This window comes from Carlito syrichta, unplaced genomic scaffold (genome assembly GCF_000164805.1).
Source record: "Carlito syrichta isolate Samal-C Ts95f unplaced genomic scaffold, Tarsius_syrichta-2.0.1 Scaffold314220, whole genome shotgun sequence".
In the NCBI taxonomy this organism is placed as follows: domain Eukaryota; kingdom Metazoa; phylum Chordata; class Mammalia; order Primates; family Tarsiidae; genus Carlito; species Carlito syrichta.
Window position 1 is genome coordinate 99,898 of NW_007258316.1, and position 27,607 is coordinate 127,504.

The window sequence follows — 27,607 nt, forward strand, 5'->3', positions numbered from 1 at the left end:
TGATGAGGGAAGTTTTCTTGAATGATTTCATGAAATGTTTGTTCCAGTGTGGCTTCTGTTTCTCTTTCTGCCTCAGGAAGCCCAATTACTCTTAGGTTTGGTCTCTTGAAGTGATCATTCATCTCTTGCAGGTTTTGTTCTGTCTTTTTGAGCTTCTTTTCTATGCTTTTGACAGTTTGGGTTAGTTCTGTGTTTTGGTCTTCGAGCTCTGAGATTCTTTCTTCTGCTTGGCTGATTCTGCTTTCCATGCTTATTAGTCTGTTATTCATTTTCATCACAGTATTCTTTACTGCTGTCATTTCTGACATCAGTTCCTTCCTATTTTCCTCTTGTCTCTCCTCAATTTTTTTTAATTCTCTCCATTAATGTCTTGATGTCTGGGTTTGTTGCATGTAACCAGTCATTCTGGGGACTCTTCATTGTTTGTGTTCCAGAATCTGTTTTCTCAGTGTCTGATTTCCCAGGGGTCTGTGTAAGACCTATATTCTTCCTTTGGTTTTTCTTCATTTGTGCGGTTTTTCCCCCTCCCTACTTTTTCCTTCCCTCCATGTCACCGTCTTCTTTAATTCTGTTATTCAGGGGTAAAGGGATTGGTTTTACTTCTGTTTGTTCAATCTTCTATTCTTTATGTATGTCCTCTTACTTTGTTCAATTCTGAAGTTGCACTGTAGGTTGGAGGTGGTCCTTTTTGCAGTTTTGAGATTTACTTAAGGGGAGAGCTGTGATTCAAAATCTGTCTGCAGGTCCTGGTATTCGCTGACAGGTGTGTGGATAATGTGGAACCCACTTCCCACTGCCCTGGAATCTGTCCATGCAGTGGGGCTGTAGGTTTACTCCCTGAAATAAAATGTGATTAGCAGAGGGAAGAGAATGGAGCAGATAGTGGGTTCAAGAGAGGAGTGGAGAGATAGAGGAGTAAGGGGAGAAACAAACGAGTGTGCCAACAAATAGAGCGAGAGGCCTATACTGAAACAGATAAAAACAATAGACCACAGCTACAGACGAACCAACTCTCATACAAAAAAATTAAAAATAAAAATAAAACATATAGTGATGCTAACATACAAGCTAACCAACCACCTTGTTAGTGTGCTGTTCCTCTATACAAAGATATGGTTTACAGAGAGAAGAAAAGAGAAGAAAAGGAAAAGGAAAAAAGAAAAAAGGGAACAATACAGTAGGAATAGAATTAAGTCATTAACTAATAGAATCAATGAAGCACACTCTGAGACATTTCGTTTAAGTCCAATGTCCTTTCAGGCCTGATTTCTAGTTTTCTTTTCAAGCTGGTAAGTTAGTTTGCAGTTAGGGTCAGTTGCCCCTGGTCTGCTGTGAAGGACAGTTTAGATTACCCTCGTTCAGCACTCTGGTCTATGTCTTTATCAAGCTTGTTTCTCCCATTTCGGTGTTTTTACCTTGAATCGCCAGCAGGTGGTGCTATCTCAGCTGCTCGCCCCAGAGGGGGTGGGGCTGGACAGGAACAAGATGGCTGCCTGTCTCTGAGCAGGCAACAGGAGCCTTACGTCAGGCGGGCAGGACAGTCTCGGACTCAGGAGAGGTGGCAGCGATCCCAGCAGATCTTCCCTGAAGGGGTTTGATGTGGATCGCCTCGGGCCAGGTGGTGTGATATGCTACCCATCACGGAGGCCGCGGCAGCGGCGGCGATGGCAGCGGCGGCGGGAGGAGGGGCTGTGGCAGCAGCGGCAGCGGCACTGTTTGCACCGCAGTAACTTTCCAGTCCTTGCGATGTCCCAGCGGTGGCAACGTCCGAGCTCTGTATGAAGAGCAGGTTGCGATGTTGGGGTCCCCAGCCCCCCAGGGCAAAAGTCAGAGACCCACTGCAGATCTCCTTTGCAGAGGGCTTCAGAGACCAGGTTGCCCCATCACCATCTTGCCGCTTCTCCGGTATTTTTTTTACTAGCTCTTTTCTACTTCCTGGCCTTCACGTGTACTGTTCTTTCTGCCTGGAATTCTTCATGCAGTAATTAAGAGCAGAGAAACTTTATGTGTACGATGTCCACTTGGATACCTAATCCTGAATTGTACCCCACATCTTTAAAATGAAAATCAAAAAAGAGCAGAGGTATAGAGCCAGACTGCTAGGCTTGGGTCTCAGCACTGAGTTGATTTAGGGAGAGTTACGTAATCTCTTAAAGCTCAATTTCTCTTTTGAAAGTTTAGTATAATAGTGCTGAGCTCAGGCGGACTCCATGGCTCAGTTTGTAATCCCCGCACTTAGGGAGGCTGAGGTGAGTGGATTGCCTGAGCCTGCGGGTTCAAGATCCACCTGGGCAATTTGGTGAGTCCTCATCTCTACAATAAGTCAGGCATGGTAGCGCGAGCCTGAAGTTCCAGCTACTTGGAAGGCTGAGGCGGAAGGATCACCGGAGCCCAGCAGGTCGAGGATGCAGTGACCAGGAGCGGCCACCGCACTCCAGTCTGGGCGACTGAGTGAGACTTCAACTCAAAAAAAAAAAAAAAAAGTGTTGAGCTTATAAAGTTGTATAGGAATTAAATGTGTCCTCTAAATATAAAGCACTAGAACGGTACCTACAGCATCTATAAACATCTGCCATTGTCACCATCATCATCATCACTAATATCATTAAATCTTTTTGTCTAGTCAACTATTTGTCCTTCATATTTTAGAGCCCCACTTAAAATATTAGTTTTTCAAATAAGTCTACTCTGACTCCACAGTATGAATTAGATTTCATAAGGGTCCTATCTTTTTTGTCTATATACTTATTAAAATTTATAGTTATTTATTTATATGTGGTTGGGCTTTTTTGTTTTTGTTTTTTGTTTTTTTTGTGTTGGAGTCTCACTCTGTCACCCAGACTGGAGGGTTGTGGCACACTCACCACCACCCCAGCATGGACCAGCTGGGCTCTGGTGATCCTTCCACCTCAACCTTCCAAGTAGCCAGAACTACAGGCACCCTATCATGCCCGACTAATTTTTTGTATTTATTTTAGAGACAAGGTCTCGCCAAGTTGCCCGGGCTGGTCTCGAACCTGCGGACTCAGGCAATCCACTTGCCTTGGCCTCCCAAAGTACTGGGATTACAGGCTGAGCCACCAAGCCCAGCCTATATATGTTTTTTTTTGGTAAACATCTCTCTCCTACATTGGAACACAAACGTTACTTGAGGGCCAAGACAAGGTATGTTCTATTCACCTTTTTATATACATTGTCCTGTCTAGACCAGGCCATGGATATAAAATAGTATTGATCTTGAGTACTTATTTGTTGAATAAATAAATCCCTCCATGAACCATTTTATCATTTGTTCAATATGCAGCCATTAAAATTATGTTTATAAATAATTTGCAACTGGCAAAAATTTTGACTCACTTAGCAGAAAAACAAAAATATACAAAAGTATATATATGATAAGCCTATGATGCCACATAGACAGTACTAACAATGAAAACAAATCTATAAATTGGGGGGAAATGGAGAAGATAGAAGTAACTCAAAATGCTAATAGGTGTTATTTGGGGGTCATGAAATTATGAATGATTTTGTTTTCTTCCGTTTTATTTTCTATAATGTTTGATTTTTCTTTTTTTCTTTTTAAAATTTTTTATTTTAAAGATGCAGGGTACAATTTAGGGTTAGGTATACAAATGTTCATTATGCAGGTACCCTTGTTGAAGAGGTGTGCCCCTCTCCCCTGGCAGTTTTCCACTACTGTCAATCCCTTTCTGATAGTATTATGATAATTGTTCAAGGTCTGCTTCTGAGTGAGAACATGTGGTACTCGGTTCTTTCTTTCAGTGATAGGTCACTCAGTATTATACACTCTAAGTCCATCCAAGTTTCTGCAAAGTTCATAATTTTGTCCTTCTTTATGTCTGCTTAATATTCCATTGTGTATATGTAGCACATTTTCTATTCAGTCCTCTTTGGATGGGCAGCACGGTTGGTTCCATGTTTTTGTATTGTGAATAATGCTGCAATAAACATGCATGTACAGGTATCTTTTTAACAGAGTGATTTGAGTTCCTCCAGGCATATTCTCAGTAGGGGGATCATGGGGTTGCATAGAAAGTCGATTTTTAAATCTTTTAGGAATCGCCAAACTGTTTTCCACAGAACTTGTACTAGTTTACACTCCCACCAACAGTATAGAAGTGCTCCCTTTTCCCCGCATCCTCTCCAGTATCTGTTGTTTTTTGAGTTATTAATGATGACCATCCTGGCTGGAGTTAGGTGGTATCTCAGTGTGGTTTTAATTTGCATTTCTTTGATGACTAGTGAGGCTGAGCAACTTTTCATGTATCTCTTGGCTGCTGGTATGTCTTCTTTTGAGAAGTGTGTACTCTTATCTTTTGCCCACTTTGTAACAGGACTGTTTGTTTTTCTCTTTTCAGCATGTTTGAGTTCCTTGTAGATCCTATATTAGGGCTTTGTCAGACATACAGTTGCCAAATATTTTTTCCCAGTCTGTGGGCTGTCTTCCTGCTCTCTTGATGGCTTCTTTGGCTTTGCAGAAGCTTGTCAGTTTGATGAGGTTCCACATGTCTATCTTATCTCTTATGGCATGGGCACTTGGGGTTTTGATTGGGAATTAGTTGCCAGTTCCAATTTCCATAAGGGTGTCTCCTGCATTTTCTAAAGTTCTTATAGTTTGAAATTTTATGTTTAGGTTTTTGATCCATTTAGAGTTTATTTTTGTGTATGGTGATAGGTGGAGGTCTTGTTTTAATCTTCTGCATGTGGTCAGTCAGTCTTCTGAGCACCATTTACAGAATAGGTTTTCTTCTCCCCACTGGTTGATGGTAGAGGCTTTGTGGAAGATGAGTTGGTTGAGAAATTGAGGTTTTGCTTATAGAATCTCTATCCTATAGAGATTCCATTGGTCTATATGTCGGTTCTTGTACCAATACCAGGATGTTTTGATTATTGTAGTATTATAATAAAGTAAAAGTCTGGGAGTATGATATCTCCCACTTTATTATTATTTTTTTTATTTGTTTTTGTTTTGGGGTTTTTTTGCTAAGGATTGTTTAGGCTATTTGTGGTCATTTATATTTCCATAGGAATTCCTGTACTGTCATTTCCAGGTCTGAGAAGAATGCTGCTGGTAATCTAATGGACATTGCATTAAATAGGTAGATTGCCTAGGATAGGATGGACATCTTAACAATGTTGATTCTTCCAATCCATGAGCATGGGACATTTTTCCATTTGTTTGTGTCATCTTTGATTTCTTTGAGCAGTGTTTTATAGTTTTCGTTGTAAAGGTCTTTCACTTCTCTGGTCAGGAAGATGCCAAGGTATTTCAGTTTTTGTAGCTATTATGAATGGGATTGTGCGTTTTATTTGAGTTTCTGTTTGTTTGTTGTTGGAGAATAGGAATACAACTGTCTTTTGCACATTTATTTTATACCCTGATACTTTGCCAAAGTCCTTGATTAGTGCAAGGAGGCTTTTGACAGATTCTCTTGGGTTTTCAAGGAATAGAATCATGTTGTCTGCAAAGAGGGATAACCTAACTTCCTCTTTTCCTATTTGAATATCCTTGCTTTTCTTCTCTTGTCTGATTGCTCTAGCTAGGACTTCCAATACTATGTTGAAGAGGAGGGGTAAGAGTAGGCATCCTTGTCCCAGTCTTCAGGGGACAATTTCTGTCTATTTAGCAGTATGTTGGCTGTGGATTTCTTGTAGATGGCTCTTACTATTTTGAGATATGTTTCATCTATGCCTAGATGTTCAAGGGTTTTTATCAAGAAGGGATGCTGGGTTTTATCAAAAGCTTTTTTCATGTCTAATGACATAATCATGCGGTTTTACATCTGCTCATGTATTAAATTAAATTTATAGTCTTGCGGACGATAAACCAGCCTTGAATCCCAGGGGGGATTAAGCCTACTTGGTCATGTTGGATAATTTTTGAGATGTGTTGTTGGATCTGGTTTGCTAGAATCTTGTTGAGAATGTTAGCATCTATGTTCATCAAGGATATTGGCCTGTAGTTCTCTTTCTTTGGTGGATCTTTACCCAGTTTGGATATCAATGTGATGTTAGCTTCATAAAACAATTTGGGGAGAGTTCTATCTTTCTCGACTGCTTGGAATACTATCAGTAGGATTGGTATCCGCTCCTCCTTGTATGTTTTGTAGAATTCTGCTGGAAAGTCATCTGGTCCAGGGCTTTTTTTTTTTTTTTTTTTTAGGTAGTTTCTTATGACATAGTTGATTTCCTGGGTTGTTATTGGTCTATTTAGGGTCTCGATTTCTTCTTGTTTCAACCTGGAGAGGTTGTGTGATGTCAGAAAGTCCTCCATTTCATTTAGGTTTTTGAGTTTGTTTCCATACAAGTGTGCATAGTAGTCTCTGATAATTATTTGTATTTCTTCGGGGTCAGTTGTGACTTGATCTTTTGCATTTCTGATTGTGTTTATTTGGGCTTTTTCTCTCTTTTTCTTGGTCAGTCTAGCTAGGGGTCCACCAGTCTTGTTTATTCCTTCAAATAACCTGCTTTCTGTTGCACTGATTTTTTTTTTTTTTTTGTATTATATTTTTTGTCTGCTGTGTCCCGTATTTGGGCTTTTATTTTGATCTGGATTCTTCTGCTGAAGGTAGGGTTTTGGTGATGTTGCTTTTCCCTCTCCCTTAGGCTGTTGACTTGTGATCTTTCCATTTTCTTCATGTGTGTTCATAGAGATATGAGTTTGCCTCTTAGTACTGTTTTCATGGCATCCCAGAGATTTTGGTGAGATGTTTCATGTTTTCATTTGTTTCCAGGAATCTTTTCATTTCTGCTTTGATTTTAGTGTTGACCCAGGAGTTGTTCAGCATCATGCTGTTTAGTGTCCATGGCTTTGTGAGTTTTGGGAAAACTTTGTTGGTGTTGATATTTATTTTTTTCCACTGTGGTCTGAGAAGGTGCATAGTAGTATTTCAATCTAATGAAATTTGTTTATGCTTGATTTATGGCCAAGGATGTGGTTGATCTTAGAGTACGTTCCATATGGTGATGAGTAAAATGTATATTCTGTGGTTGTTGGGTGGAGTGTTCTGTAGGTATCTGTTAAGTCCATTTGCTCAAGCATCATGTTAAGGTTTCATATCTCCTTGTTGATTTTTTTGTCTTGATAATCTGTCTAGGGTTGTTAGTGAGATATTTAAGTACCCAGCTATGATAGTGTTAGAGTCAATATCTTTTTTTAGTTTACCTAAAAGCTGCTTTACAAAAGTTGGTACTCCAATGTTGGGTGTACATATGTTTAGGATGGATATTTCTTATTGATGGATTGAGCTTTTTATCATTATGTAGTGACCTTCTGTATCTTTTTAAATTGTTGATAGCTTAAAGCATATTTTTTCTGATATTAAGATTGCAACTCCTGCTTTCTTTTGTGTTCTGTTTCCTGCTACTAGTGTCCAGCCTGCTACCACAGGTGATGGTGGGGGCCAGGTGCCAAGTGGTGAGGAGCAGCTGTTCTCTACTGCCTCTTCTCAAGAGATCCCTGAGAACGGTAGAAGATTCTGCGTACCAAGGGCTCCAATCTCAGGGTGGTGGTGGGTGCAGTCACCTCCAGAGGAGAGCCCCAGATGCATGAACCTGAGTCTCCTTCAGACGGACTTTCACTCACCCACCAACACACACCCACCCACTCACACAGAGAGTCTTTATGGACACTCGCTTTTGCTGAGACTCACTCCTTCCTGTTCCATTGCCATCTTGCATCCGTGAAGTGATTTAGTGTGAGTCTGATTTTTCTATATAATAAATGCATTATTTTTATTGAAGTGAAATTCACATAACATAAAGTGAACAATTCAGTGCAATTCACAGTGTTGTACAACCACCATCACTACTTCCAAAACATTTTCTGAAATAAAAAAGTAAAAAATTTTTAAAAATTCCAAAATGTCACTCTGAAATAAAACCCTGTACCCATTAAGCAGTTATTCTCCATTCTTTCCTCTCCTACCTCCTAGAAAACACCAATCTGCTTTCTGTCTCTATGGATTTACATATTCTGGATATATTCTGGACTCCATAAAAATGGAGTCACAATATGTGAACTTTTATGTTTGGTTCCTTTTATTTATCATAATGTTTTTGAGATTCATCCACATCATAGCATGTATCAGTATTTCATTTCTTTTTATAAATGATTGTACATAGACCACAATTTGTTTACCCATTCTTCTGTTGATGGACATTTGAGTTGTTTCCACCTTTCAACTACTAGAAATAATGTAGCTGTGAATATTCATGTACAAGTATTTGATTACTTGTTTTCAATTATTTTGGACATATATCTAAGACAGGAATTGCAGGAGCATATGATAATTCTGTTCAGCATTGGGGGGTAACCATCAAAGTTTTTTTCTAAATCTGCTGAACCATTTTACATTCTCAATGGCAATGTAAGAGTTCCAGTTTCTCCATATATTCATCAATAGTTGTTATTTTCTATTCTTTATTATAGCTGTCCTAGTAGGTGTAAAGTGATATCTCATTGTGGTAAAGCTCACTTTACACCTAGTAGATGTAAAGCAGTATCTCATTTTGTCTGTGTTTCCTTAGTGACTATTGATGTTTAGTATTTTTTCATGTACCTATTGGTTATTTATATATCTTCTTTGGAGAAATTTCTCTTTGAGTGCTTTGCCCATTTTAAAATTAGATTGTTAGTCTTTGTTGTTGAGATACAGACATTCTTTATATATTATGGATAGTATACTAGATACATGATTTACAAATATTTTTTCTCAGTCTATAGGTTTTCTTTTCATTTAATTGATAATGGCCTTTGATATAAAAAAGTTTCTAATTTTGATGAGGTATATTTATCAATGTTTTCCTTTTGTTTTTCATGCTTTTGGTGTCATATTTAAGAATTAATAGACAAATAGAGGTAATGAAGACTTATCTCTATATTTTCTTCTAAGATTTGTATAGTTTTGGCTCTTTTATTTAGATCACTGATCCATTTTTAGTTAATATTTGTATGTGATGTGAGGAAGAGGTCCAATTTCACCCCTTTGCATGTGTATATCCAGTTGTGCTAGCACCATTTGTTGAAGAGACTATATTCTCCTCATTTAATAATTGTCTTGGCACCTTTGTTGGAAATCAATTGGCAATAAGTGTATGAATATTTTTAAACTCTCAATTCTATTCAACTGATCTATTGTCTATATTGATCAACATGTCACCAGTACCACCCTGTTTTGATTGCTGTAGATTTATAGTAAGTTTTGAAATTAGAAAGTATGAATACCCCTACACTTTTTTTTTAAAGATTGTTTTGGGTCCTGCCAGCTGGGCGGCTATGGCCCCATCCACCACAAGCGAAACCTGCCCCATCGAGAACTACCAGGTTACAGCATGTTGGCCCTCGGCATCAGGACCCCGCTCTTCGGGTATTGGAGCATGATGAAGTGGAATCACGAACGCAGGCGCCTACAGATCGAAGACCTGGAGGCCCGCATCTTGCTGATGCCGCTATTCTAGGCAGAGAAGGACCAGAGGATCCTGCAGATGCTCGGAGAGAATTTGGAGGAGGCCATCATCATGAAGGACATGCCCGACTGGAAGGTGGGCGAGTCTGTGTTCCACACGGCGTGCTGGGTGCCCGCCATGGCGAGCTGCATGGGCTGGGTACCACTGAGGAGGTCCTCAATGCCAACTACGGCTTCATAAACACTCTGGGGGGAAAAAGGATTGTTTTGGATATTAGGGATCCCTTGCAATTTCAGAGGAATTTGAGGACGGTTTTTCTATTTTTACAACAAGGCCATTGAAATTTGGATAGAGATGGCATTGAAACTGTAGGTAGCTTGAAGTATCATTGCCATCTCAACAATTGTAAATCTTCTAATCCATGACTGTGAGCTGTCTTTCCATTTATTTAGGTCTTCTTTAATTTCTTTCTGCAGTATTTTGTAGTTTTCGGGCACAAGCATTTCATATCTTTGGTTAAATTTATTCCTAAATATTTCATTATTTTTGATAATATTGTAAATTGAATTGTTTTCTTAATTTCCTTGTTGGATGTTCATTGCCAGTGTACTGCAACTGATCCCTTGTGTTGATTTCGTACCCTGAAACTTTGCTGAATTTTTTAATTAACTGTAATAGTTTTTTGTGGATTGTTTGGGATTTTCTGTATATAGAATAATGTCATCTGTGAATAGAAATAGTTTATTTCTTTTTGTACCATTTGGATGTTTTTTATCTCCTATTTCCTTTTTTTTTTTTTTTTTTTTGCCTAGTTGCTCTTGCTAGAACTTCAAGTAGGATTTGAATACCAGTAGTGAAAATGGGCGTCCTTGTCTTGTTCTTGATCTTAGAGAGAAATCTTTCAGTCTTTTACCATTGAGTTTGATATTAGCTGTGGGGGTTTTGGGTTTTTTTGTTTTGTTTTTACAAATGCCCTTTATCGTGTTGAGTAGGTTCCTATGTTTTGGAGTGTTTTTGTCATGAAAAGTATTTAATTTGTCAAATGTTTTTCTGTATCAATTGCGATAATCATGTGGAGTATTGTTTTCCTTCATTCCGTTAATGGATATTGTAACCAAATTCAGGTTCAACTACTTGTTGCTCAAAAGCCAAACTCAAGAAACAAGAATTGAATTGGTGTAAGGAAAAAGGGCTTATTCAAGAGCCAACCTGAGGAGATGATGGACGACTAATGTTTCAAAGACCATCTCAAATCCCTCAGGCAGATTGAAGGACTTTGAAAGATAAAAGGGAGTGAGAAAAAACTACATGCAGGGATTGGTTGTGTCTTTGGTCACAATATTCCTTTAAATCTGTAACAAAATATAGTTAGTGTACATACTCCTCTTTTCCCCAAATTTAGTCTTGATAGCCATATACTTGTTGTTCCTATATTATCTTTTCAGTGTTTCAAAATTATCCTAGCCTACATGCAAGCATAATCAGAGGCCAGAGCCTCCCCAGTCTAAAATTGAATTAGTTATGTTAGTCTTTTGCCATTTCACTGTTATAGTATGTTAGGTTGTGCCGGAGACCAGCTCCAGCTGGGTTCAGGGTACCCCAAAGGTGGAGACTGGCGTCAGCGATTGGGGGGGAAGAAGAGAGAGAGAGAGAGAGAGAGAAAGAAAGAGACTGGACTCCGGTCTAGTGCAGAAGCGATGTGTGTTATTGGGAATTACAATGGGTCTTTTACACACAAAGTCAGATGTGGGAGGGGCGTCCCCACCCTCCAGAAACCTTAATCCATGAAAACTTAATCAATGATTGCCTTTAAACCCTTTTCATATGATAATCTTAAAATCCCATAACAAAGGATACCCTAATCTGTGACTGACATATTCTATAAACTTTTTTCATCCTAAACTGATTGATTTATGCCAAGTTAAACAATTCTATAGAAGCTTAAGTATTTACTTTACAAATGGAAGTGGCCCATCCCAGAATGTTTGGAATGTGGCCCAGTCCAAAGTTCACAGTGGGCTACCTGCAAGTAACCCAGCCGCATTCTTTCAACAAAATGGCTGTCTTCTAAAACTGTATTCTACAATTTACACCTTCAATAAATCCTAAGATCATGACCCAGAAGCCTGTGACCAATACTAAGGCTCTTAGATGTGACACGAGTTTGAATTATAAGTTGTGTGAAAGCCAAAACTGCAGTTTGCAGAAGAATGGGAGCAATGAGCTTCTAAAGTTAGTTTGTGCTTGTCCTGGTCTCAGAGTTTTTATGGTTTGAGCTCACAGGAGCTTAATCTGGCTAGTGCTAAGTAGAAAGGGGGAGGAAGTGGGGTCAAATAGCTCCCGAATGCATCCTAGTGGTCTTGGGGTCAACGGCACTTCCTGATCCCTAACGCTCAGTGGGCCTCCATGGCTGGCTCCCAACAAGGTTGATTTTCTTCTTTTTTAATGTTGAACCACTTTGGCCCTCTTTGGATGAATCTTATTCTGTTATAGTGTATTATTATTTTAATGTGCTGTTGGATTCAGTTTGCTAGTATTTGTTGAGGGTTTTTACATCTATATTCATAAGGGATATTGGTCTATAGTTTCTTTGTGCTATCATTGTCTGGTTTTGCTGTAATGGTAATGCTAGTTCATAGAATGAATAAGAAAATGTTTCCTCTTCTTCCATTTTTGAGAAGAGTTTGAGAAACATTAACATTAATTTTTCTTTAAATGTTTCATAGATCTTACCAGTGAAGCCATCTGGTTCTGAACCTTTTTTTTGTTTTGATTACTAATTCAAACTCTTTGTTTTTCATAGATCTTTTCAGATTTTCTATTTCTCCTTGAATTAACTCTTAGCAACTTATGTATTTTTAGGAATGTGTTCATTTCATCTAGGTTATCTTATTTATTGGTGCACAATTGTTTATAATATTCTCTTATAATCTTTTTTCTGTAAAGTAAATAGTGATATTCTTACCCTTACTGATTTTAGTTATTTGTGTCATATTTCTCTCTCAATTTTGTCTTAGCATAGCTAAAGGTTTGTCAACTTTGTTAATCTTTTAGAGTCAACTTTTGCTTTCAGTATTCATTGCATTTTTTTTTTTTTGAGTTGGAGTCTCACTCCATCGCCCAGGCTGGAGTGCAGTGGCACGCATGCTCATGGCCACTCCAGCGTCGATTTGCTGGGCTCTGGTGATCCTTCCACCTCAGGCTTCCAAGTAGCTGGAACTACAGGTACTCACTATCATGCCCAGCTAATTTTTTATTTATTGTAAAGACAAGATCTCGCCAAGTTGTACAGGTTGGTCTCAAACCCGCAGACTCAGGCAATTCACTCGCCTCTGCCTCCTAAAGTGCTGGGTTTCAGGCTGAGCCACTGAGACCAATCAAATACTTTTTAAATAGAAATATATATGCCTGAGTTGTCTTCCCCACACTTGTTCTTTCCCACCACCAAGTGTTTATGGTTCCTGCAAAGCCAACATCAGTTGGGCACGTTCCCAGCCAGTCATGGTTGACCAGGGTCTATCTTATTATATCACCCAGTGCCTATCCAGAGTGAGTCCAGTCACGTCCACCAATCAGAATCTCTGTCACATCCAATTCTGTGGGTTTCCTCTCATGCCATCTGTACCTACAAAGAACACAGTCTGGGTTTCTTGATGTTTGCTATAGTATTGTACCCCTCCCTGGGACAGACACCTCAGAAGCCACAATGATATGCATGAAACTTTATTCTGCAAGCATTGACATTCTTGCTTCTTCTACTCACCAAGCCTTGGGTTGGGGAAGGGCTGTTGGTTAATATGAATCCCAACTTCATATTCCCAAAAACCAGCTACCAACCAGCTGTTGCCAAGTCTGGGGGGCATCAGTAAATGCCTTCTAAGTATGCTGCCCTGGCCTATCCCCAGTCAATCCTCCCGAGAGCAGCCTACTTCTGAGGCATCCATACATCTCGGCTAGAAAAGAGCACATGATTGTTTTCCTATTACAGGGTTCAAGTCACTTGAGAGAGCTTTTTAGAAAGTAAATATATCAAAGATTCTGACTTCACCTTGTCCCTCACCCCAAAGTTTATGTGACTTGAAAGTATAAAAACATCTAATTAATTACCTGTATAGCGTATGTTAATAAAGACTTAAATTACCATTTTGTTGACCTTTTCTTTCTATTTTCAGTAACACATTACTGTCTGTTCTTGGTTCATCTAGAGATGATAGCGAACTTAGAAAGTGGGGGAGAAATTTATGTGTGACTTCTGCTACCTGACACTTCATTTTTAAGAAGAATTGCCATTGCTATACTTTCTTGCTGTGACTCTATGCCCTGTGCGGTTTCTTTGTTATGTGAAATAAAAACAGTGGAAATAATTTGCATTACTTTTATTATGAAGACATGCATCCAGAACAAATAGGACCATAATAACTACTTTTTCTGTTGGTATCATATTAGTCCAGATCATGTGTAGCCAAAACCGAAGATGTAAAATCCTAGAACTCACTAATCTATTTTAGTAGGTCACAGGAAGCATGCAAACCATAGAAACCACAGTGAAACAAAGTCATCTGTGTTAACAAGAGGCAAGAATTTCTTTGTCTTCTAAAGGTACCAACTGAACAAATTCATTGCAGATGAGTAAAGAATTACAAGGGGCATTATCAAAGTACCTTCATGCTGTCGACAAACATGTTCTGTCTTCTTGCCCCACTAGCAGTTCTCTCTAGCAATGCTCTCTCCCACATTTTCACTTGGTTGAGTCTTGCCCTCCGTGGAGTAGCAGAGAGATTCTGAGAAAAAACTTAACTGAAAAAGCTTTCAATTTCAGTGATCTAACTCCCAATTCAGCTGCTGACCTTCAGAGTGAGGATAATCAAGCTCTTTGACTTTTCATGGCCTGCAGTCTGGCTCTTCTTTTGACATTTGGGGAACATGAGCCATTTTCATTTCATTGGCTCGCAGAAGAATTGAGCATCTCCTCATCTCTGTCCCTGGTCACCTTGAGGTTACCACAGCCCTGCCTTCTGTGTAATCCTGCTGGTCAGCAGACACACCAGAGGTGGTTGGTGACGTACTTTCTCTCAAGTCTACTTGGACCAGATGAGAAGAAAGCAGCAAGAAAAAAACCTGACTGACTTGACAGTTGTGTGGTTGTTTGCCATTCTTCTCCAGATCTGCTCTGAGCCCCAGGAAGCTGATTTCTAGGGGCTACATTTCCCAGACACCCCACTGCTCCCTCTCCCCATTACGCTCAGCCACTGGGAGTCACTGGCAGGGGATCAGAGTGGAAGTAGAAGGTGAGAGTACTTTCTACCCCTTCTGTCCTATTGCTTTGCTGAAATTCTGGCCATGGCTGCATCCTTCAACCTGTAGCTCTCAACTCCAGCTCTCAATAAGGCTCAAGCAATATTGCTTATTCTTTTGACCTTTTAAGCTCTAGGGAAGGCAAAATCATTTCTTCAACACTCATAAGCTCTTAGTTAGAGTAGACCCCTGTAACGAAAGAAATTAACAAAAGAAAGAAAAAGAAGTCTATTAATATGCATATTTCATATATACATAGATGGTATCCAGAGAATGAGTAATACTCAAAGAGGTGATTTCCATCTTAAATAGCATCTTCAACAAAGAACAGTAAATTCTTAGAGAAGTAACAAGACAAAAGAAAGGAACTTTGGGTTTCTAGGGGCAACAATTTATGGGAAGGCAAATAAATGGCAGATAATGGCTAGTTGGTCAAACTTGCTGTTGTAGATTCCCCTGGTACCATCTCCAGATTGATAAAGATTTAAAGTTGTTTTCAGTGGTAAACCTTTGTTCTTCCTGGTGGAAGGGGGTAGGGGATAGTTTTTGTATTTGTAAAATCTATGTCCTGCTTTTGGACAAATATATAGGAAATGTAGAGAGCTTTCCTGCATCTGCTGCGTCTTAATTGCCTTCTGTTCAAAGATTCTTATGCAAAAGAGGCATATTTGGGGGAGCAAATTCTGGTCTCCTACAAAGCCCAGGGTGACAGCTCCCACTGTTGCTGGTCTCTGGGCGCCTCTCTTAACCCTGCTCACCTCTCTGAAAATACTCTCATCCTATCCAGTCTCTTCAAAATCTCAGCTGAGTGTGCCCTCTATTCCCTGTGGTAGGAGGAGCCAAAGATTTGAATCCCGGCTCTATAAATATCTACCTCTGAGCTTCTCTTTGTTTATGAAATGACAGGGCCAGAGTCAATGATCTCAGGTGCAAGACAGCAACATCAAGGGGTCCTAATAAACAACAGCAAAATTCCTGGGTCTTGACCTTCCCTTTCCCCGACTGAATCAAAGGAACTGGTGGCAAGATGCCAGGTCAGGAGATTCCAGAAGTGGCAGCAGACTCAGTGTCACTTGGGCAGGGCTGACCTGTCTTGTTATTGAAATCTCAGAGACTCTGCAAACCCTGCCCAGAGATACATTAGGGGACAATTGGGGAACTTTCCACATTCCTGAATAGGCAAGGAGCTGTCTTCTAGGGAAAAACTGAGCCTTTTCGTTCTTAGCACAAAAGTCAGGTCTTATGCAGGACACATGGTTACAATTTACTGTAATCCAGAAAGGACACCCGGACAGCACTGAGCATTTGATGATTGTCGTTAGTTCTAGAATGGCTGAGTCCTTTGTCCTCCACCTCTGCACAGGGCTTGGGTGATGCTGTTTTGACCTGTGGAGTGTCTGCCACATGCCAGACACTGTGCTGGCTGTTCTGGATCCCTGTACTCTTGCAGACCTCAGAGCCTATTCATTATATTTTGTAATTGGATAAATGGTAGCTTAGAAAAGTCCCAGGCCACTGCATGAGATCCAGACCCCAAGTTCTACTGGAATTCAGAAAGTGCCGGAGGCCAACTCAGATGACCCTATGTTCTCTGCAGGACCTTAGGCACGTTTCTAAGTATGGGGCCTCCATTGCAGAATTTGTGTTTTCCTTTTATAACCCTTAACTCCAAGGAGGGGGACCTATAATAACTGAGGCTTTTCTTGCTAAGGATATCCTTGACACGAGATCATTTAGCATTTCTTTTTCATTAAAAAGTTTAAGATCCAGCCGGGCTCGGTGGCTCAGCCTATAATCCTGCGCCTTTGGGAGGCTGAGGTGAGTGAATTGCCTGAGCCCGCAGGTTCGAGACCCGCCTGGGCAGCGAGACCTCATCTCTACAGTAAATCAAAAAATCAGCTGGGCGTGGTAGCGCGTGCCTGTAATTCTGGCTACTCGGAAGACTAATGCGGAAGGATCGCTGGAGCCCAGCAGGCGAGGCTGCGGGGGCCGGGAGCGACCACTGCACTCCAGTCTGGGCGACCGAGTGAGACTCCAACTCAAAAAAAAAAAGTTTAAGATTCTATCATTTGCAACCACGTGGATGAACCTGGAGGACATTATGTTGTGTGAAATAATTTAGACGCAGAAAGACAAATACCAGCATGTTCTAATATGTGGAATGAACAACAAGAACCACAAAAACTGCTATAATAGAAACAGAGATTAAAACGGTGGTTACCAGAGACTGGGGAGGTAAGTGGGTAGGGGAGGATGGGACGAGGGTGGTAACGGGTACACAGTTACAGTGAAATAGGTGGAGTAAATTCTGTGCTCCATTGTGCAGCAGGGTAACCATAGTTAATAATGAATTGTATATATCAAAATAGCTACAAAAGAGTACTTTCAATGTTCTCACCACAAAGTAATGTTAAATGTTTGAGGCGATTGATATGCTAATTACCCTGATTTGATCATTACACAATGCATACATGTAATGAAACATCCCATAAATATGTACAATTATTATTATGTGTCAATTAAAATGTTTTCTGAAGCATTAAAACACGCTTTATCAGCCGGGCTCAGTGGCTCAGCCCGTAATCCCACGCTTTGGGAGGCTGAGGTGAGTGGATTGCCTGAGTCTGCGGGTTCGAGACCCGCCCAGGCAACTTGGCAAGACCTCATCTCTACAATAAATCAAAAATCAGCCGGGTATGGTAACGCACACCTGCAGTTCCAGCTACTTGGACGGCTGAGGCAGAAGGATCACCAGAGCCCAGCAGGTCGAGGCTGAGGTGGGCAGGAACGTGCCACTGCACTCCAGTCTGGGCGATACAGTGAGACTCCAACTCAAAAAAAAAAAAACACGTTTTATCTAAACAACATTTCCAACTAGATTCTAAATCCACGATGGTGTATCCTCCATGGTCACCAACACCTGTTAGCATTTATCCTCTGGAAAACAAAAAGTTATCTTGTACTCATATCATGCAAATGATCGCTGGTAGAAGAGCAGAGAATAGAAGAGTTCCAGATACAAAAGATAAAGAAGCCCAGAGTCGTTAGAAACAGGAGCAGATGTTCAGAGTTTGCCTGACTCACACTCAAGGTTGCATAAGCAAGATTTCAAAATTAATCCTACTTTAGAGACCTCAAGCCAGCGTACAACGTTCCTGGCTGGAAAAGAAGAACTATACGTTTCTGGGTTTTTTTTTCAAATCTTTACCATTACTTGCCCTTGTATCTCCGCCTTCCCTTCCTGCAGGAAACTTTATTTCCTACTTCTGTACACAAAGTTTCTACCTTTAGATCTGTTTGGTTCTGTTGCTGAGAAGCGTGCCACACCAGTGCAGCTGGAAGAAGCCATCCACAGGTGAGTTGTGAGTGCTTTTTTCATTACTTTATGATTCATAGGTTCAAAGCATCTCAAAGCTGGAAATGCAGGGATGGGTACTCCCTGAGGGACTGCAAAACCTGTGCACTTGGGGGGAACGATCCAGATGGGAGGAAGCAGTGGAGGGTGGTGTGTGCACCAGGAGATGTTAGACAGACCCTGACGACAGTGAGGAAGTGCACGGTGCAGCAGGGATAGGGGAGGGTGGGCAGCACGTAACATAAGGACAACGCTCTGCCCAGTTACCCTTCCATGCACCCAGGGGCTCACTCTGTCCCTCCAAGCACTCAAGGACTTTAAAGGGCTAGAAATTTCTACCTTGAAAAATTTCCCTTTTCTAGTCTATATAGGACCATCCAAGTCCTGAACCAAAATGTGCCTCCTGCCTCAACTCAGGAGGCCCACAGAGGCAGAAGTGAGGAATTAATTTTTCTGAGAGGCAGTTTTCTAGCAGTTCTGGATGATATGTCCTGACACTTGAAATGACCACAGACCAGCACATTTCAGGCACCCTGTTGATTGTTCACTGCAGTAGAAGCCAGATGCCAGCTAGTTCTGAAAATTAAATTAGGTAACATGTGTACAGAGTTCAACATAGTGCCTGGAACATTCAACTAATGACCACAGTTGTCATGCTTTAGGCAGAGGCATTGTTTTTTCCAAACTTGATCAGGGATCTTGTTTAGTTTCTGCAGATTTCAAGAGTCTGGCTCAGTGAGAGGAAAGGCAAGACCTGTGCAATGGGCCAATCACAAGAGAAATGGAAGGATAAGTTATACAGATGTATGAAAACAAATTCACAGTCACTACCACAAATAAAACCAAATTCTTGGGCATCAGTCTCTAATGATGTTAGGTCTTATACATCGTATTATTATAGAATTGAATGTACTTATTTAGTAAACATTTATTGGTGTCTCCTTTAACCAGATACTATCATAAGAACTGGAAATAGAAACATACCCAGTCCTTGGGCTCGAGGAGCATGCAGTGCATAGAAGATAATGTGATAAGCACTTATGGAGATGCACAAAGTGTTATGAGAGAAGAATGATTTGACAGAGGATGCAGATTAGGCTTCACAGGGAAGGGAAATTTGAGCAGGTGGTACTAAAGCTCACTGACCATTTTAGGCAGAGAGACAAGGAGATGCAAAACCACTGAAGTGTGAAGGGAATAGTGAGTTTGGGGGAAATGGAGAGAATGCGGCTATGGCTGCAGCGTGAGATTTGGGATTGCTTGGAGGTGAGGCTGAGATGAAGTGAGCTTAGAAAAGACATGCTGAGCAGTCTGGATGTTATCTTTGAGGTCCCACCACATGAAAGTCATGGGGCTACTGGAGGTTTTAAGCTGACAAGTGCGTGGATCAGTTTCAATTTGAAAGAAGACCACTGAGATTAGGAACATGACTCGGGACAAGCCAGGAGCAAAGGAAAAGCACAACAAAGCAGGAAGTGAGGAGAATAAGATGCAAGAGTGTAGCAGCTGGGAGAGGTGCAGAGGGGATGAATCTGAGAGGCACGTAGGAAGTAGAACTCATGTGACACCATCGTCATAATAACACAGAGCATTTCTCTGTACCAAATGCTGTGCTAAGTCCTTATCTTCATCAGCCTTCACAGCAGCTCAGTGTAGTCAATATTTCCTATGCCAAGAAACTGATGCACGAAGGAATAATCAGCCCTAAATTACACAGCCTATAAGCTGTAGGCAGGATTCGAATTCAGGTCTGTTTGGCTCCAAAATTTGGCTCCTAGTTTTCTGAAGAGAAAGGGACACAGGATAATGCCAAATATCTTAGGTGATGGAGCAAATGACAGTAACCAAGATAAGGAATCCACAGAATGGAGCATGGTTCAGGGGTACCCAATTTGGGGTAGGTTGAATTTGAGGAACCTACATGATACCTGGTTAAGTGAATAAATGCATGGAAGGTGTGCAGTAGGCAATGGAAAATTCAATTCTGAAGTTTAAGAGAAAGGTGGAACTTGAAGATGGAACTCTGGGAAGTATTTCCACACAGGGCAGTTAGAACCCTGAGATTAGAACTTTGGAGAAAGGATAAAGGGGCAAAAAAGAGAGCCAAGTAGAGTGCCTGAGGACTCTTAAAGTGTGGGCAGGGGAAGGAGATGCCAATGAAGAACATTAATAAGCAGTGGTCAGACAGGGGCTATCTCCTGGGAGCCAGAAAGGATTTTAAATGGAGAAAGTTAGCATAAGGATCAAATGCTCAATGACAATGAAATTAGAACAAAACCAGGGTATTGAAAATTGGTTGTTGTTACAAAATTGGCAAGAGAAGTTTTGGTATGATAATGGAATCTTCAAGTTAAGAGGGCTGTCAGGCAGAATGCTTTTGTCTACAGGTAACAGAAAATGCAGTTCATAATGGCTTAAAAACAGGGATTTATTTTTCTCAAATAACAAGAAGGCAGAAGATGAGCAGTCCATGGCTGGGTTTGAGACTCAGTGATGTCGGGATTCTGCTTGGCTTCTCTCTGGTTCTCTTTCATTCACGTACCACGCACCAAGTCCTTACATGACACACTGAAAGCAGAAGAAGCAGGCAGAAGGCTCTCTGTGTCTCTCTCCTCAGGGAAGAAGAGCTTTCCCAAAAGTCCTCAGCAGACTCCCCTTCCACATTATTGTCCAGGTATGAGTCACAGGCCTGTGCACCACCTGCAAAGGAACTGGAGATAGCAAGCATCTAGCATGTTTTAGCCTTATCGGGAGATTAGGGCTTGCTGGGGAAGACAAAGAGTGCTGGGAAATGGCTGTTGGGTAGATCACTGGTGTCTGCTGCTAGGAATGAAAGGGAAGTCATGAACTGGCACACATGCTTTGAGAAGGAGAGACCAAAGACTGGGAGGTTGCTGAAGTGAGCAAAGCTATTTCGAAGATCAGGAACTGTGGTGTTTCTGTGGTGTGGTCATCACGTTGTTCTCTATTTACAGAACAGAGGAAAGTGGGTTAAACAGGGGCACGTTTCCCCACTTCATCCACAGCATGCTGTCCACACCTCACTCACAATTTGCAAAAAACATCAACGGGAGCAGGGAAGAAACCACCACGAGTTATGACTATGAGTACGGCGCACCCTGTGATAAAACTGAGGTGAAGAATATCGGCGTCCAGCTCCTGCCCCTGCTCTACTCGCTGGTGTTCATCATTGGCTTTGTGGGCAACATGCTGGTCGTCCTCATCTTGATCAACTGCAAAAAGCTGAAGAGCTTGACTGACATCTACCTGCTCAATCTGGCCATCTCTGACCTGCTTTTCCTTCTCACTCTCCCCCTGTGGGCTCACCATGTTGCACATGAGTGGGTCTTCGGGAATGCCATGTGTACGTTATTCGCAGGGCTGTATCACATTGGCTATTTTGGTGGAATCTTCTTCATCATCCTCCTGACAATCGACAGATACCTGGCTATCGTCCATGCCGTGTTTGCTTTAAAAGCCAGGACAGTCGCCTTTGGAGTGGTGACAAGTGGGGTCACCTGGGTAGTGGCTGTGTTGGCCTCTCTCCCAGGAATCATCTTTAATAAACAGAAAGAAGAAGGCTCTGTTTACATCTGTGGCCCTTATTTTCCACAAGGATGGAAGAATTTCCATACAATAATGAGGAACATCTTGGGCCTGTTTCTGCCACTGCTTGTCATGTCCATCTGCTACTCAGGAATCCTGAAAACCCTGCTTCGGTGTCGGAACGAGAAGAGGAAGCACAGGGCTGTGAGACTTATCTTCACCATCATGATGGTTTACTTTCTCTTCTGGACTCCATACAACATTATCCTTCTCCTGAGCACTTTCCAGATATTCTTTGACCTGAGCAACTGTGAAAGCACCAGTCAAATGGAACACGCCATGCAGGTGACGGAGACTCTTGGGATGACACACTGCTGCATCAACCCTGTCATCTACGCCTTCGTTGGAGAGAAGTTCAGGAGGTATCTCTGGGTGTTCTTCCGAAGACACATCGCCAAACACCTCTGCAAACAATGTCCAATTTTCTATGGGGAGACAGCAGATCGAGTGACTTCAACAACTCCTTCCACTGGGGAGCAGGAAGTCTCGGCTGGTTTGTAAAATGAGTGGCAGTTTGATTGCTGTTTATATAGGAGGATAATCTGTATATAATGACAAGCCTCAAGGGTTTGTTAGACATTACAGACCTGTAAAGCAGGTACCAGCAATCTCAGGATTGTATTACCAAGATTGACTGAGGTGACTCCTTGTGCTCAGGAAATATTCCAGAACAACTGCGAGTAGACACTTCAACTCTACAGAAAGCTCATTTTAGTTCCTGGAAAATGCCTCACTGCATTGTGCTAATGCTGCTTTTCCAGTCATCGTCATTTCTTCACTCAGCTTGTGATCCTGTCAATCTCTTGAAATCAAGGACCAGCTGGAGGCAGGGAAAGGAATGAACGGGCTCCAGATGGGAGTGAGAGAGAGCAGGGTAAGGGCCAAGAGGTGAAGGAGGGAGACGAGAGCATGGCTGAGCCGGGATGAAGACAAAGGTGAGCAAAAGGCTCACTCACTCAGCCTGGAGGTGTTACTGGTCCTTAGCCCTGTCACTCATGGTATTTAACTTTGAAGGCTTCTCCACGACATGGAGGGTTTGCAAACGGTAGTAACCTTCTGGGAGCTTTGGTTGAATCTGATGATCCTCTTCTGCCTACGTGCATGGCTTATTTTTGCTTTATTACAGTTTATCTGTGATAACTACGCATTCTACTTCAGAAACCTATGAAATTTCATGCCCTGTCGTTCACATGCTTCTTAGGCCACATCTCCCTATATAACAATTTGCTTATAAAATATGCATCATCTGTGATGAGCTAAAAAAAATTGTATAAAAGCCCTTGTTTGGTCTTTCCAGGGAAAGGAGAAGTTTGGAGATAGTGATTATGTGAAGGAGGTGGAGAACAGTAAGTCTCTCCACCTGGAGTGGAGAACAGGGCATGTGTGGAACCACTGTAGTAATGTCTTCAGAATCAACTAAGAGGAGAGGCTGGGGGACATGGGTAGTGCATAAAAACCCTTAAAGCCTCCTGTCTGGATCTAAGCTGTTTTGTTTCATTGTTGCTTCCCCTGCCTTCCTGCCCCTCTTGCCCCAGTCTGTTTCCCTGCAGCCTCCGTCACGTAGCTCTTGGCTATACAATGACCCTACTCCAAAAACCAGTGTGTGGAGGTCCAGGAGAGAGACCTGGGGAGAATGTGAAGAAATCTACACAAGAATCCCCTGATGGTCACAGAAAAGGAAAATCAACTGGTGGGGCCCCTGAAGCAAGTTCTCAGAGCAGAGAAGAGTCTGAAGACAGAAGTGTCAGATCCCTTCTTTAGAAACAGCACATCTGGCCTATAAATCTCGGTGCCTAAATTACCAGGCAGGAAGGTCTCAATAAAGAACACTCCAGACGGGTTAGAAAACAGTATTTTCCTAACTACCTTCCAGCTACTCATTTTTGGATACAGGTTATAGAGCTCAGACTTTTTTTTTAATGGTAAGAATAAAATTTAAGCTGAAAACTGCAACTTGCAAATGTGGTAAAGTATTAAGGGTTGCTATTATGCCAAGCCTGAAAATACTCTGTAAATCATAGACAATTCTGGCTTTGAGCTTTACAGTTTGGAGCACGCAGTATGTTTGGGAGACTGCTCAGTTGACCCAAACATTTGCCGCTTGGCTCGGAGTCAAAGGTTCGTGGTCTGTAGCTTGTTGGCCTATGGTGATACAGGGTGTAAATAATATTGTCATTTGGATCACAGGACACACTCCACAGCTGTCATCTCAGCTGAGTCTTCATTTTCTCGGGCTTGCTGCTAAAAGTCTTTTTTTTTCTTGGTATCATTATGAAGTCATGGATTTCATCATATTTGAGGGCTTCGGTGCTCTGCAATGCCCTTGCTGATGCTCAGATTGCCCCCTGTGTAGCTAGTGGGAACTCCTAAATCAAGTTGGCTTCTAGTAAAAGCTTCTAAACCCTGCTTGTAAAGAAAGGAAGTTGAAGAGGCTTACTTAAGTAATCAGAGACTTTCTTCTTAGTTGAGCCAAGTTAAGAATGTTCTTACACGTTACCCAGTGTGTCTCTGATCTGATGCAAGCAAGAAACACTGAGCTTCTGGAACAGGCAACTTTGGACCTGGTTGTTGCTATGATTCTACTTTCTGGCCACATGGCTAAGAAAGGTCTCAAAAAGAAGTGGGGACGGAGGGGACGCTTCACCTTCAGATATTTGTATTATCCTAATGAATGCATAAAATTTTATTTTGATGATGATGCGATGTAAATCCTGTTTTTAAAAACTATGATTTGTAAGATAAACCAATGCTCTAACTATGTTGATTTAAAAAAAAATAAAAGATAACCATCTGTTTGGTCACACTGTGGTGTGGTGAATTCTGCTTTATCCGCAACTTTTCACTTCTTCCCCTGTGCAATTTCACACACCTGCCCTTGCAGTGGGACTTGCAGCATGCCCTACAGGTCACCCGCCCTGCCCCATCCACTGCTGGCTCAGCAGGAAAGCCCATTTCTGTTTATGCCCTTCAGTCCACAAACCCTAGTGAAAAAGAAGGTGCCAGAAGCAGAGCCAGGGCCACAGCCACATGTAACAGGGCAAGAAGCCCGTGCTTATTGTGATTAGCCACTGAGCTTTGAGGGTTGTTTGTTAAATGGCACAAAAGCTGATTAACACACATGATATCCAGTGACTTCATCAATAAAATTTGGAGAAGAGCCATTTGTTTTTCATCATGAAATCCAATATGGCAAGGATGCCTGAGGATCTATAATACCATATGCCAGACTTGGCTGGAAACACAAAGATGGACGTTAATGCCTGTGCCCTTTAGACATCCAAGTTCAGGGTCTGCTGAGGGGAGGAGTTGGGGAGGATGGTGTCTGCATAATTGTAACACGTTGTGCAGAGTGCCGGAATAGAGGTAGCTGTGAAAATTTCTGAGAGCCCAGAGGACAGAGAGACTAATTCAATGATAGTCCTGCATCACAGTAACAATAGCTATAGCAAGATTTTGTTGTCGCCAAAGAAACTACCATGTAAAAGTTGCCAGCCATCTCCCTTTCTAGAAGTAGAATCTTCAAGTCTCCTTTATTCTGGGGATAAGTGAGTGGGCTGTTTGAGTTAAGCCAGTGTAAGGTAAGGAAATGTCATCATTCCAAGGGAGGAGTGTCTGAAGTTTTTTTGGTGGAGGAGGGGACTTGCCATAGCCCACCTCACTCTACTACCCATGATCTGTGATGTCCGCAGCAGCTGGGGAGGCTTGAGCATTGTGCAGAGAGGCTCTGCAGCCTCTGCAGAGTACGACATTCAGACCTTATTCTTCCTCTTTTGCTTTTGCTCATTACAGAAACTTCCCTGATAAATTGAAATGGCCTCTGGTGAGATTAGCCAGCAGGGAAAACCATGAAGGGCCACCCAGGTGAAACACACCATGAGAGAAGAGGAGTCTGTGCTGGTGAGCTGACCTCTAGAAAGTAACTCACAAATTGAGGGGAGGAGACTTGTCCTAGGCATGGGAGTGGCAGAGGCTGGAAATTTCTTCAGACACTGCCATGTTGGCACTACATGTGTAACTTTGAGAAAGTGTGCATGTGCCTGTGTGTCTGCAAGAGGCCTATAATGCAAGGCCTATAGCAATGGAGTCCCCATCCTGGGGCACAGTGAGATGCAAGCCAAGGATTATGCTGGGAGTGGTCTCTCGCACCAGTCCCTTGAGAAGCTCTGCTGGCCCAACAGCCCAGCAAGCAATGGTGAGGGCATGGAACAACATCTTATTGGTTCTTCCCCCTATGAAACATCCTAATGGCATCAGCTCACAATATAAAACAATTGTATTTCTCTCCAATCACTGTTTCAACTGGACCTTAGGGTCGACTGGATTCTGAAGGGCCTTGTCTATAGGAGGGTGTGCATTCTATCCCTATGCCCCCTCTGCTCTGCCCCCCACAGCCCATGGCTAGTGGTCTGCCTCAGGAAGACCTCCTGTATTCCCCTCTTCCATGCATGGGCTAGCATTGAGAAGAGGGGAGGAGGATAAGGGAAAAGGAAAAATATAGGCAACTCTTGCTTTATTGTGCTTCACAGACATTGCAGTATTTACAAATTGAAAGTTTGGGACAACCCTGTGTCAAGCAAGTCTAACAGCATCATTTTTCCAACAACATGTGCTCACTTTATGTCTCAGTCACATTTTGACCATTCTCATACTATTTCAACGTTTATCATTATTGTTGTATCTGTTATGGTAATCTGCGATCAGTGATCCTTATTGTTACTATTGTCATTGTTTTGGGGCACCATAAACAGCACCCATAGAAGATGGCAAACTTAATAGGAATGTGTGTGTTCTAACCGCTCCATCAACCAGCCATTCCCCATCTCTCTCCCTCTCTTCCAGCCTCCATATTCTCTGAGACACAACAATACTGAAATTAGGCCAGTTAATAACTCTGCAATGGCCTCTAAGTGTTCAAGTGAAAACTCCCACATCTCTCACTTTAAATCAAGAGCTAGAAATGATTAAGCTTAGTGAGGAAGGCATGTCAAGACTGAGACAGGCCAAAAGCTAAGTGACTTGCACCAGTTAGCCAAGTTGTGAATGCAAAGAAAAAGTTCTTGAAGGAAATGAAAAGTTCTACTCCAGGGAATACGCGAATGAGAAGAAAGTGAAACAGCCTTATTGCTGAGAGGGAGAAAGTTTTAGGGGTCTGGATAGAAGATCAAACCAGCCACAACATTTCCTCAAGCCAAAGTCTAATCCAGAGCAAGGTCCTAAATCTCTCCAATTCTATGGAGACTGAGAGAGATGAGGAAGCTGCAGAAGAAAAGTCCGCAGCTAGGAGAGATTGGCTCATGAGGTTTAAGGAAAGACACTGTCTCCATAACATAGAAGTGCAAGGTGAAGCAGCAAGTGCTGGTGGAGAAGCTGCAGCAAGTTATCCAGAAGATGAAGGTGGCTACACTAAACAATAGATTTTCTTATTTATTTATTTATTTATTTATTGTAGAGGTGAGGTCTCACCAAGTTGCCCAGACTGGTCTCGTACCCCTGAGCTCAGGCAATCCTCTCGCCTCGGCCTCCCAAAGTCCTGGGATTACACGCCTGGCCACAACAGATTTTCATTGTAGACACAACAGCCTTCTGTCGGAAGAAGATTCCATCCAGGACATTCATAGCTAGAGAGGAGATGTCAATGCCTGGCTTCAGAGCTTCAAAGGACAGACTGACTCTCTTGTTAGGCGCTAATGCTGCTGGTGACTTTAAGTTGAAGCCAGTGCTCATTTATTATTTCAAAAATCACAGGACCCTTAAGAATTATGCTAAGTCTGATCTATCACAGAAACAAAGAACCAAATACCACATGTCCTCACTCATAAGTGGGGCCTGAACATTAATCATAAAAGCACAAGGAAGGACTTGGCATTCATGGGACACTGCCAGGGGAAGGAAAAGGGAGGGGGCACATAACATCACAAAGGT

General features: G+C 41.8%; 1 protein-coding gene and 1 pseudogene across 1 annotated transcript; both read left to right on the top strand.

Moving 5' to 3' along the window:
* The window catches only part of LOC103273792, a 61,350-nt pseudogene extending 43,267 nt beyond the window's left edge, over positions 1-18,083 (top strand).
* Positions 18,084-21,067: 2,984 nt separating this feature from the next.
* LOC103273776 (C-C chemokine receptor type 2) lies at positions 21,068-22,186 on the top strand. Its single transcript, XM_008071217.1, has one exon. It carries the CDS (start codon positions 21,107-21,109, stop codon positions 22,184-22,186), a length of 1,080 nt encoding a protein of 359 aa, XP_008069408.1. The 5' UTR covers positions 21,068-21,106.
* Positions 22,187-27,607: the final 5,421 nt, after the last annotated feature.

Coding starts and splice junctions, on each gene's coding strand:
- LOC103273776 (XM_008071217.1), top strand. CDS start 21,107: ATGCTGTCCACACCTCACTCACAATTTGCAAAAAACATCAACGGGAGC.